At 48.2% G+C, this 13,552-nt stretch overlaps 1 protein-coding gene across 2 annotated transcripts in view; it reads right to left on the reverse strand.

The window, feature by feature from the left end:
• The window catches only part of LOC123771096 (protein FAM91A1), a gene marked incomplete at its 5' end in the record, with an annotated part of 78,638 nt that overhangs the window by 47,825 nt on the left and 17,261 nt on the right, over positions 1-13,552 (reverse strand). For both annotated transcript variants that reach the window (XM_045763422.2, XM_045763421.2), the window contains 2 exon segments: positions 203-384; positions 10,094-10,303. In XM_045763422.2, the coding sequence (XP_045619378.2) occupies positions 203-384; positions 10,094-10,303 (392 nt within the window).

A 13,552-nucleotide genomic window follows, 5' to 3' on the forward strand; every position in this document is an offset into this window, starting at 1 on the left:
CAAATTGCTGTTGCATTGGCAGGAATCAAATAGGTGTTTTATGATTAGAATGCTTATTGGTTTTTCCACAGTACAACTTCTTATTCCAGAGTTACCATAAACAAATAATTAGTTTTGTAATAATTAATTAATAATACAAATATTAATGACTAGTAAGTAAATTTATAACTTTAGCTTATTGTAATTTATGTGTAAAACCAACCTTTATGTCGTCTTCTGTTACACATCCAACACAGACCAACCACCATGGTTCTATAGTAATATCTGATGGCAGCGCAGGCAGCAAGTCTCGAACATTCTTTTTACGAAATAGCTTTCGACTTGATCGACATTGATTCATTAAGTCTATATACTGGTTTCGTCCAATTCCCAACAATCGTAAACCTGGAAAGCATTAAATAACCTTTTTAAAACATGAATTAAGTTTTTAATATCATAATGTACTGTATTTGCCATCATATAAGACATTTTTTTTTTTAATGTACTGTATGAAAAAACCAGCAATGAATGTAATGAGACGCCATTTTCTGGGCGAGTCCCGGAGGCTCCCCGGAGCTATCCAGGCTGAATGGATATGTATAACTTTCTGGCATCAGTCAAAGTGCTTGGAGTTCTTGCCTACCGGAGACCACGAGCCAGAACCTGGCCCCCTCAGAGAGGCACGAGGAGCAATGGCTTATAGAAACCCCCTTGTGGTTGGGAGCATTCTATGTCTGCCATCGACCAGGATAGGCACCCAGAAAGGTAGGCGCCCCAAAACAAACCCCCTATTCTGGTGAAAATATTGCTACCGAAAGCCAAACGAGTGGACAGAACTCCCCAAACAAAATTATCAAACTAGCATGACGTCATCACATCGCCGCGCCACCGCCTGCGCAACACCCCCCCCCCCCCCAGGGAAGGGGAAATAGGGAAGGATTTGGGAGGCGGATGCCACACACTCTAACCTAAAACATCAAGACCGAACAACAAAGGAAGCAACCCCCCCCCCCTCCCCCGGCCCGACCAACCAAGCAGCAACCCAAAGAACAAAACAAGAAGAAAAGAGACCACCCAGGCCAACGATCAGGATGGCACCAGAACTCAAGAGCAGGCCGGAGGTGAAACAACGCCCAGGACAGTTACCTGAATAAAATTTGGAAGTCTAATGAGAAATACGTTTGGAGGTGCACGCCCCGCAGAAGACGAGGAGCAGTACAGAGGGGGAGGAGGAGGCGCCACTCCAAGCCATCCCACACCCGGAAGCAGAGGAAAGAATGAAGTGACGTCCCCCATATATAAAATCCAGAACACCCCCAGCATCCAGAGGACTACGACTGGAGGGAGAAAACGAGCAAGAAGCTGTAGAAAACCTCGAGAAACGACGCAGAACACACAAGCGCACTGCCCATAAACAAAATGCACACCCCAGCCCCAGCACGCGAGGTACGAAATGCACCATCCGTAAACCGGGTGGCGAGGCTCATACACCAGGCGGACACACATATCATACACACACATAACGTACAGACACATCGTATACACACATCGTACAAACACCAGGAAGGCGTACGTAATGAAGACGAGGTATGTCAAAATTGGAAGTAGAGACGACGCGAAAACAAAACAAGGTGAAACTGAAGTGAAAGAAGACAGAGGACGGAAGGTAACCAGCATGGCCGACAAAAGACCAGAGGGAAACCACATCGAAAGTCAACAGCATTCCAATAATATTGGAAGGTACGAAGAGACGCACGAACAAACGAGAACCACGACAAGCAAGCACAAACGCACGGAGGTACATATGGACAAAAATAAACCCCTGAACAAGGGACACGCAACGACCCCAATACGAAGGGAACAGTATCGCGATGTAAGCGCGAAAAGGATAAGGAAAAGGAGGTGACACACACCCCAAGGAACGACGGGACTGACGAATCCGAAGGGATACTGAACTGAACCCAGGGAGGGGTATACCCGAAACCAACAAGAACACAGGGGGAAAAGGAACAGCCCCACTCTGAGGAACTGCCAACCCCTCACCAAGGGTACAAAGACCCAAGAGGGGCAAATGGGGCCGAGGTCCCCCAGGCAACCCCTCTTCAAGCCAGGGATCCTCTACGGCAAGACCCGGGGCTGAGCCGCACCCCAAAGCCCCAGCTTGACAAGGAAAAGCCAGGGCAGCCATACAAACACTAAGGAAGGGAGCCAACTGGTCAGACTCATAGGGCACAGCTGGAGGAACCGACTCGAATGCCTCCGCCATCACCCCAGAAGAGGAAATCCCACGAGACCGCCTGAATCTCAACCCAACCAGACCCCACTCCAACCCTGAAACTCGCCTACCGTTCGGAGCCGGAAGCAAAGGAGGAAGTGTTCAGAACAGAAGGGGAAGGATGAGGAGCGGAAGGAACCAGAGCCGAAGCGACCCCCACCCCTAAATCCGGACCCCAACAACCAAAACGAGGCAACCCCGGGGCATCCGGGGCCGTTGCAGCAACATACACCTAGCAAGCAACGCCGCAGCCACCTGCACCCAATTATCATGACCAGTGTCCTGGGTGAACGAGAGCACGTACCAACAACACCCATCGCACGACTCCGGGTCATAAGAAACAATGACCCAACAGGCAGCATGGCGGAGGCACAACCGGTGAGTGTCATCCTGAGACAAGGGGACAGAGCAACTGTCAAACTCGCAGGACATGAGGAGGAGACTCCAGGGACACACACTCACAGGACTACGGAGCCCTCGTGGGGTTTCCCAGGCTCTTAGTCTTGGGTACATGCTAAGGGAAGCCCAGACAGGGTACCGCGAACCGGCGCCCAAATCTACCAAACAAACTTTTAAAAGCTGAACCCCACGGGACATGTCCGCTCACGGGGGCCAAGCGGGGAGTACCACCAAACAGAAAATATCGAAATAAAAACACCTCAAACAGTAAGGGGGGACCATAAAGGCAGACCCCCCCCCCACCAGGCAAAAACTAAAACAAAAGAAAAACCCCGCAAGAGAACACTGTACCCATGCGGAACAGAGCTGGCCGCTGTTATTGGTGAAAACTAGCTGTGCGGTACCCCGCGCCCCTACCAGTGACGAAAACTACCACCTACTCAGAGACAAACCAGGGCAACAAAACCCCAGCTGACTCCAAGGGCGGCCCAGTACCAAGCAGTAAAGGACACAGCGGAGGTAGAACCCAAGGTGACTTGTGGAAGGTGGCCCCAAGCCCCAAGGGCAGTACTTACAGGGCACCTAGGGAAGAAAGTCCTAGGCGCATGCAGCCCGAGTACCATGGAATCTCACTCCTGGCTCAGACCCCACCGGTAGAGACAGTCCACACCACAAGGCACAGAAATGAAACTAAAACCAGAGTCAGAGGTATTCGACCGTCCAGTAATTCCATCAGCCAAAAACTACCAGTTGGATCGCCGGCACAGAGTGTCTGGGGCTCCCCCTTCCCCCTCCCGGGGAAGCGAGGGGGGGGGGGTGTTGCGCAGATGGTGGCACGGCGATGTGATGACGTTATGCTAGTTTGGGATAATTTTGTTTGGGGAGTTCTGTCCACTCGTTCGGCTTTCGGTAGCAAAATTTTCACCAGAATAGGGGGTTTGTTTTGGGGCGCCTACCTTTCTGGGTGCCTATCCTGGTCGATGGCAGATATAGAATGCTCCCAACCACAAGGGGGTTTCTATAGGCCATTGCTCCTCATGCCTCTCTGAGGGGGCCAGGATCTGGCTCGTGGTCCCTAGTAGGCAAGAACTCCATGCACTATTACTGATGCCAGAAAGTTATACATATCCATTCAGCCTGGATAGCTCCGGGGAGCCGATGAGGCTCCCCCCAGAAAATTGCCCTACATACAAAGCGGCCGTATTATGGATGTTAGACCGAGGCGTGCCATAGGTTAAGGAGCCAGACAAACATACTAGGTAAGTTTGCTAAGCACAAAAATCGTTGCTAATAATAAAATATTGAAAACAAGCCAAATTATTACAGTAAATTGTGTTACTAATAATAAAGTATTGAAAACAAGCCGTATTATCACAGTCCGTTATCACAAACTTACGAAAAATTGTTTATGATACATCTGCAGTTATGAAGGAAGCTCACATCATCTTGCAACCTTACCCAGCACACACAATCCACAACTGATATGCAGTACTAAGTCATACATTATTTAATGACTGTGTTACCTTTAAAACACATTTATTCATTATCTAAATGAAAAAACCAGCGTTGAATGTAATGAAACGCCATTTTCTGGGTGAGCCCCGGAGGCTCCCTGGAACTTATCGGGCTAATGTATGTTATATTAGACCGGGACATGAGCTAAAGAGTTCAGACCTACCAGGGACCAGTGCCAGAACCTGGCCCCTTCAGAGAGGTTTCAGGGAGCAATGGCCCTGGAAAACCCCTTTGTGGTTGGGGTTTTCCTTATCTGCCATCGACCGGGGTTAGGCACCCAGAAAGGTAGGCATAACAAAACAAACCCCACATGGTAAAAAACTAAAACAAAAAAATGAACAGAGAGGTAGAAACTCCCTACAATCCCAAGGAAACAAACAAACATCACACTTTACTGCCGTGCCAATCATCCACACAGCCCTCCCCGCCCTGAGAGGGGAAGGGGGAGCCCCGGACCTCACCATGCCAGCTGCCTAGCATCAATTTGGAAGCTAAGCTTCAACCAATGCAAAAAAAACGCTGACCAGTGGGAGGGAGGGTTGCCAGAGAGCCTCCGGGGCTCACCCAGAAAATGGTGTTTCATTACATTCAACGCTGGTTATCTGTTGGAAGCCCCTACAGCTACCTGGAGCTTAATACCCAAAGAGAAGGAAAAGAAAGGGCTGACCTTGGAGACAAGGTCACAAACTCCTCAACGCGAAGCCGAGACAACAGGCTGCAACCTGCGACCCAACCTGAGTTCTTGTGCAACAAGAACGCACAGGAGCAGACACGCGCATAAAGAATGGGCGGCCAGGAACCTGTGCGACCCTCAAATCCTTGTACCCGCAATGAGCCCTAGACGTCACCAACACAGCTGCGAAAGCTGCAAATGTCCAAACAGCACGGGCGCAAGGATAAACCGCAGGCTAGAAGTCTTAAAAACTCTGCGGACTACCTGGGAGACCCGAGCCCTGAACAGGGAACGAGGGGAACCGGATCAACCCAAAGCGCATCCCCAGACACGGTACGCAGGTAACGGCAAAAAGCACAACCAGACAACACAGGACGCACCCCCGGCCGAACCAATCAAGCATCAATAACCCAAGGACCCCTCCGGAGAGCAGCCTTCTCTACCATTGCCAGAAGGACAGAGAAAGGCTGCAAACGTACAAACCTACCACCAGTACCAAGAGCAGAAACCTGAACCGAAGGGGCTACCACAAACTGAGGAGAAGATAAAAGGGCACCCTGATCAAGGACCAGGACGGCTCAGGCGACGCATGAGCAGGCCGGATTGAAACAAAACATGAGAAAGCGTACAGAACGGGGCAGATGTAACGTCCACCCCAAACGCAAGCCGGAGCGGCTCCGCCAGCGCCGCACAAAACAAGGCGACAGTAAGAAACATCAAATAACTGTAGTCCTGAAAACCCATGAAAGGACAAGACAACCCGAGGTGAAAGAGAAGAGAACCTACGAAGAGCAAGAAAAAAGGTGCATAGAAATACCAGGAACATCATACTGTCGCTGAGACGAAGCTCGCAGGTGGGACACCATCAACAAAGCCACCTGATCACCACAGAGATGGTGATACCCGCGGCAAAATACCAGACGCGAAGAGCCGAGGAGAAGGCCGAACCAGTCATGTACAGGACCGGTCCGACCTGTCGAAAGAGGCGGAGCCGCGGGAAAACGCCCGGGTTCGGACACCTATCAAGCATCATCTGAAAATAAAGCTGGGCTGGCCACCAAGGACCCATGAAGACTACTCTCCTTGGGAATGGGCTCCAGCCGAGCCAGAACCTGAAGCAACAGCTGAGCCGGGAGAAGAGGAACAGGTACCCCCACCTCGACCAGTCCTGCCGAAAGGCATCCACCGTGAACGCCTCGCAGGCAGGTAAGGGCGCCACATAGAATGGGCGACGCCTAGACCACGCCGACTCGAAGATGTCCATGGCTAGGAGTCCATACGTCCGGCAGAGCTAACAAAATGAGTCGGCGACAACTGGCCAATCCGCGAACAGAGGAATGAACCGAGACAGGCTGTCCGCCAGGACGTAGGATACACCCCGGACATGAACCTCAGGGTTAGCCAAACTCTGAGAATCCAGCAAACGAGCCACTCGAAGGGACCAACCCCAAAGGTCAAACACCTAAGAGAAACCCTGTGGTTCCGGCAAAGAACTGCCAGAGAACAGTCCAAATGGAGCTGAATAGTAGAGCACCGAGTGACCCGAACCCTCCGAAGCGCAAACCAGACAGCCACAAACTCCCGAACCATGCTGTGAGCCCGACGGACGGACAGACCCCACCATTCCCGGCCAACCAGGTGAGTACTGGTCACAAAGCCCCAGCCGAGAGATGACCCGTCCGTGAACACATCAAGCAAGGGCTCGGGGAGGTGCCAAGGCCCGGAACCCCGAAAACCTCAAAAAGGAAGATGGTGACGCAGCACCAACACAACATCCCCATAGGAACAAACCCAACGACTGCAAGAGAGGCGGAAGGGGAGTCTCCGAAGGAACCAAACAGATGCCGAAGCCAAACCAGACCCTGAGGGCAGACCAGCACGTCGAAGTTCAGACTCCTGCACAACTGCTCGAGCAACTGCCGAGCAACCCGGGACCCCCCTCATGAACAGCCAAAGGCGAGACCACAGCTGCAGCAACACTTCTGGAGGGAAAGACAAGAAGTAGCCAAAGAGCCCTAAACAAAACCAAGCCAGGTCCGAACCCGGGACGGAAACAGATAGAACGGCCTCCAGATCACCAGGAAACTAAACCCGGCGATCTGGAAAGAACTACACCCCTGGCGAGCAGACAAGCGGACCGACTGGGAGCCCACACCACCCAGTCGTTGAGGTAGGTCAGACACCGAATCCCATGCAGACTCAGACAGGGCATCAAGATCAGGTAAAGATGCGTAAATACACCAAGTGCCAATTACAAACTAGGGAAGGCAACAAAAGCGGCAAGCCTGAAGCCCCACCACCAACTGTGCCAGTCCCGGAAAACTGGAGAGGAACGTGCCAAGAACTGACCTGGAGGTCCAGGGCCACCATCCAGGCACCCGGCCCCAACAGAAACCGGACCATAGACAACAGTCCTCCGATGAGGGCACAGAATCCAGGGCGCAGACTGAACAAGTCCAGAAGAACTGCAGATTTGCCAGGCCTGTGTCTGCATAGAGCAGACGGGAACCCCAGAAGGATGGGGCGGATTGACCACGTCCAACGCACCCACTAAAATGACATGACGAAGCGCAGGGGAAGAAGCCCACCCCGCCAGCCCTGAACCCCCCAAAGAGGGAGAAGCTGTCCGCCACTGCCATCAGAGGCCGGAAGACAACCAAAAGCGCCCACTAAGTGCGGGACCATGTGAGAGTCAACAGAGCAATCTGCTCCCCCAGCGCCCTGTCAACGGTGAAGGGAACAGAGTCCCTTCCGAAAGAAAAAACATACATATATACATACATACATACATACATACATATATATATATGCTGAAATCTACAAAGAAATTGGAAAGGAAGATGAACGTTTCAGCCACTTTACAGCTGTTGTCAACACCAGACTGACTAGGAGAAACAATGGGAGGGTACAGTTCAACAGCTGAATATGACCACATATCCCCAGGTAAAGAATTACCCAGAAGCAGGTATAGATTTAGCTTAGAATAATAGGATTAAGCAGTCAGAAAATAAGGATGAAGGATGGATTAAAGCCTCAATGAACACCCAATATATATAAATATAATATTGAAATAAGAGACATAGTAACCCTTTCAGAGTTTTTTCTTAAACTTTTGTGCAATATTGTAACTTAAAAATGGATCAAGTTTGTACATACCAGTACTAATATTGATAAGAATTGGACACTGACTGATTAAGGCAGACTCGATCAAATTCCGTTCCACGAAACCACCGCAATTAGTAATGCTTTTCGCTTTTGCCCTCCTGGTTTATCCGTTGGACAGGTTTTTGCTTCGGGGCTGTTCTGGTATCTGCAGAGCCACCTCTTTTGCCACACTCATGACCGTTGGGTTCGCACCCCAGTGTCCTTGCACTAGTTACTATATCACCAGCTTCCTCTTCGGGCTTTTTGGGGTTTGGTGCCATGGTGCCTTCCCCGTCCCTCGCTGTGTGTGTTCACATATGCCTCGTCTCTTGGTTGGGGTTTTCTGACCAGTGCTCACCAGTCTGACCAGGAGCGTCAGGTATGGTCCTTCTATCGAGCTCACAGCACTGCGTAGGAGTTTGCGACGGTGTGGCAGGTGCTGCGCCGGATTTGGCTTCCTCAGAGCTCTTGGATCCGGCTCCATTCGGACTGCTCCCCCATGGATCATTGTCTCAACTGGGACTCTTTGGAGCTGGTTACTCCAGGTAGCTCTTTTGCTGAGTTTTCAGGGTTTAGCTTTCTGGACAGTTCATATTCAGGGGATGTCCAATGTTCTGGCAGACGGCTTGTCCCACTTCATTCCTCTTTTCATGGAGTGGATTGTCAACACCGCATCCTTCCTTTGGCTTTGCCGGATATACGGGCACCCAGAGGGGGACCTCTTTGCGTCAGCGTGGTCTCGGCGGCTCCCACTATACTTAGCACAGTTTCTTGACTCCGTTTTGGTTCTTGTACTTTTTTTTTCCCCGATCCAGCTGCTGCTCCAGGTATTGGCTCGCTTAGAGTCCTATCAGGGGAGAGTAGTTCTCTTGGCTCCATGGTGGCCGGCCCAGCCTTGGTTTCAGGTGCTGCTTGCTCGGTGTCTAAACCCAGGTGTCTTTCCGCGGCTCCACCTCTACCAGCAGATTGGACCAGTGAGGTACCTTGCTGGTTTACTTTACTGCTCTGCTCTTCGCATCTGGTCTTTCTGACACTGGTGAATCACCATTTCTATCGTGATTAGGTGGCTTCTTTGATGGTGTCCCATCTGTGGTCTTCTTCCAGATGATGGTATGAAGTCTCTTGGCAGTCTTTGTCATTTCCTTTCTCTTCGAGGATTCTCATCTATTTCGGACCGGGTTGTTCTGTCCTTTCTCTCTCGGCTTTTTCTGGACCGGCTTCACATGCCAAATACTGTCGCTTTGTATCACACAACGTTGGCAGAGCCACTCCAGCTTGCGTTCGGGGTGTATGTTACTTCAACTTCGTTCTGCAAGCTTTCAGGTGTGTTTTTTCACCTCCGGGTTGCTCATGCACTGCCTGAGCCTTTTTGGTCTTTGGACCAGGTTCTTTCTTTTCTTTCTTCTCCTTGTTTTGTGGTACCCCTTCAGTTAGTGATTGCTTTCGGGAGACCTTATTTTTGTTGGCCTTGGCCTTTGGCGCTCAGGTGGGGGAGCTTCTAGCTCTCCTTTGGCGCCAGGGGTTCTGTTCTTTCAGCCTGGGTGGTCATTTTGTTTGATTACAGCCTTCTCCTTTTCCGGTGAAGAATGAGATGTAGGGCTTCTGGAGGGGTCTGGTGGTGGTGGATGCTTGGTTGGTTCAGCCAGAGGTGCATCATGTGTTGTGTCCGGTGGCGGCTTTACGCCGCTACCTGAGGGCCACTGATTCTGATATGGTCGATGCTCTTTGGGTGGATTGGGTTTCCCAGGGTTCCTGTTCCCAGGCTCATGTGTCTCAGGTTGTCAAAGTCCAGCCAGAACACAATGAACAACACAATAAAACAAACTAGAAGAAAAATAATACTAAGAACAATTCTGTAGTCTCAAAATATTTGATCAGAGAAAAACAAGCATAGTACTGTATCCTTGCACTACACACAAGTGTGCTGCAGTATTACAGGAAATTTAAGTACTGTTCTGTACCCTATTTTGAAATAAACAAAGGATATGTTAAATATTTATTTTAAATGTCATTAATGCCCTTTGAAGTTGACCATCCAAATGATTCACAACACACTTTATTCAAAGAAAATTGAAACATTTTTAGAGATGAGAGAAGATGATACTTACAGTCTGCAGCAGTGAAATTTGGAAGGGAGTCGTAGCTTTTTTCAGCAGACATAATATCTGTGAGGATCGAGATGTAATACTGAAATGGAGTGACACGCAGTCCCTTTACCACCACATCTGAGAGGTGGTACGGGTACATCATCAAGTGAGACCGACTGTGGGATAGAACCTCTTCGTAGTAACTTCTCTCATTCTTAACAATTTGCCGAACTGGAATAAAATCAAATGATGTTAGCCCAAATGGTAGTTGATCTTTATGAACAGAGAAATTAATGGTTTCTAACAGCAAAGTTTGAATAAAATTTGAAATGCTCAGTAACTGCCAATGGTAACAATAGTTTTGTAACCTGGTTGATACCTGGTTGATGGGGTTCTGGGAGTTCTTCTACTCCCCAAGCCCGGCCCGAGGCCAGGCTCGACTTGTGAGAGTTTGGTCCACCAGGCTGTTGCTTGGAGCGGCCCGCAGGGCCACGTACCCACCACAGCCTGGCTGATCCGGAACTTCTCTTAGAAAACCGTCCAGTTTTCTCTTGAAGATGTCCACGGTTGTTCCGGCAATATTTCTTATGCTCGCTGGGAGGACGTTGAACAACCGCGGACCCCTGATGTTTATACAGTGCTCTCTGATTGTGCCTATGGCACCTCTGCTCTTCACTGGTTCAATCTTGCATTTTCTTCTGTACTGTAACTGTACTGTATATGCAGACTGACTGTCCTTGCATACACTATACTGTAATTACCACATTTCCCCTTTTCACGGGGTGGAAAGGCATCATCCCAGAGAAAGACGAGTCATAGAATAAAAGGTTATAAATAATAATAATAATCATAAAGTATTAAAAATATCACACATACATTCTTATATCATTTGCAATCTATCTATACGAGTGTGTGTGTGTGTGTGTGTGTGTGTGTGTGTTTGTCCAAAGTTGGAGGCCAGACACTTGGAGCTAGCCTCACCCAACTTTGCAGAGGGTGTCTGGTGCAGAGGTAAGTCTGGGGCATGATACAGATATGAGCTGGTTGGGGTCGGTTCTATTTGTCCTATTAAGATAGAACAAGGCTAAGTGACTCCCCCCCCCCATCCCTTACAAAAGTCAGTGAAAGGTGACTGGCCAAGTCCTTAGATTTCTTCACTATACATCCTCACTTTGCTAACTCAAAGCTGTCATTCTTGAAACAATTGCCTCCTCCATCGAGAGTCTAAGATCTCACGAGCACTGTGTCTACACCGACGGCTCAGTCCAATCTTCTACTGGACGGACTGCAGCGGCATGTAGGTTTTATAGAAATAATATTTGCACAAAGACTGTCAGTGTCAGGTTAAACAACTGGCTGACCTCCACACAAGCAGAACTAGCAGCATTACACTTTGCAACCAGTACATTAAAAAACATTGGAGGAGGAATAATATTCTGCGATTCAAAGTCTGCTCTTCAAGCAATCGAAAACTTCTCTTGGAAGATCGACAGCAAGAACCTCATACTCCCAATTATAAATGACCTAATTGATGCACAGAGTAAAGGGTCTCGAATCTCCTTTGTATGGATACCTTCACACATAAATATAACCCATCATAATGAGACAGACATTGCAGCCAAATTAGCATGTATCAAGTTTGCAGTTGAATTAGATCTAGGTATCCCCATCTCTGCTGTCAAAACTGTATTGGTCCAAACATTCAGATCTGATAGGAAAGAACTTACTGACTCCCAACGACCTGAAAGTACTAGTATAAAAAGCTATGATTTGTTCAGATCTGAAACCTACATCTATGGACAGCACAAAACGTCCACTAGACTGTGCGACACAGTGGTTGCAAGGATCAGGTTGGGTTACCGTTACCTGTGGCAGGCGGCTGCAGGTGACGGGTCTCCCAATCCTGAGCACTCCAGTTGCAAACTCTGTGAGCAGGAACTACGGCATGATCTCCCGCACTACATCACTGAATGCCCAATTATTAGACCTTTCAGACCAGTTGGCATGAGGTACCTGGAGCTTTGCAATTACTTTATTCACTCTCGTATTCTGGAAGATATCCTCACAGTATACCCAAAATTTGCCAGTGCAGGCTATTAACACTTTCGCGCTCTCGGCGCTCAAAAAAAATCAATACCCTAGATGCTTTCGGCACTTCGCGCCCCTACGCGTAAGACCGAAAAAGTGTACACTCTTTTGACTGTCCTGACAATAATTGAAGGCGCACGTATTTAAATTTGGTATCACTGTGTTCGCAATGAAATTGTCTATAAGAGCATACCTATAAAATGCCGCCCAAGCATAAGGAGTATCAACACCAAATAAAAAACTATGCAGATCACTCGCCGAGAGCGCCAAACAGCAACAAAATGTTTCCACTCTCTTAATGGTTGCGAAGCCTACAGTTGTCCTACATCGCTAATTTTGGTATCATTGGAATCGCAATAAAATTCTCTACACGGACATATGCATATGAATGTTTAATATAGGTAATTGCCCACCCGCAAGAGTGTGTGAAGTGGTGAGTAGTTAGCCGCGAGCGCACTGGCGAAAACACAGGGGGGAAATCATGCTTGGAAAGTTTATACATTTATACGTTTCCTGACCCTACTTTTCTATGTACGTATTTCTTTTTTATACCAATGTGTTCGCAATAAAATTTTCTATAAGATGAAATGTATAACATTTGTACAAAGCATGTGTAAGAGAAGCGCCAAATATAGAACCACGTCGCTCAGTATGCGTTCACGGCAGAAACGAACGCATTGTTTTCGTTCGTTTGATGTTTCTCATGTTTATACTTGTTGAAACATTTTATAATTTGTATGACAGTGATCGCAGTAAAATTCCCTACACAGACATATACATAACACATACAAATATTTCCCACGTGTTGGATATATCAACGGCTAAAGGGAACCCACTGCCACACGACCGCCACACCCAGAGCCACACCCTCCACACCCCCAAACATACTTTGTGTTTTTTTTTTTACTCATAGAAGTTTATGTGATATAATATTCATTCTGGTACCAAAAAATTCGCAAATAAATTTTCTACAAAACGTATATAATACAACTTCTTATAGATGATAAAAAATTCCAAATAGGTGTACTTACCCTGTCTATGTTGATTGAAGATCAACAGTTGAGCATTTTTTCTTCACTCCATCTTCAGGCTTCTGATCCTGAAGTTGCTCATCTGATGTTTCTTAGGTGGAGTGAAGCTGTTGCCGGTGGTTATTTTTTCTCCACCCAAAATATCTTTCTTCGGTGGTACCTTGTGTAGCAAGGCGCAGCGCACAGTGCCACATCACAAGTTTTACATCCATATATCACGTCCCTCCTTTTGCCAGACTTGTAACAAACACGGCATCTTTTTTTTTTAGCCAAGTGCACGAGTTCATGCGTCAACTTGTAGTTGAGACGTTGTTCTGAATCTATAATTCTTGTATTTTTTGGATTCACTGGAAGAATATTG

This window comes from Procambarus clarkii, chromosome 65, assembly GCF_040958095.1.
Source record: "Procambarus clarkii isolate CNS0578487 chromosome 65, FALCON_Pclarkii_2.0, whole genome shotgun sequence".
NCBI lineage: Eukaryota > Metazoa > Arthropoda > Malacostraca > Decapoda > Cambaridae > Procambarus > Procambarus clarkii.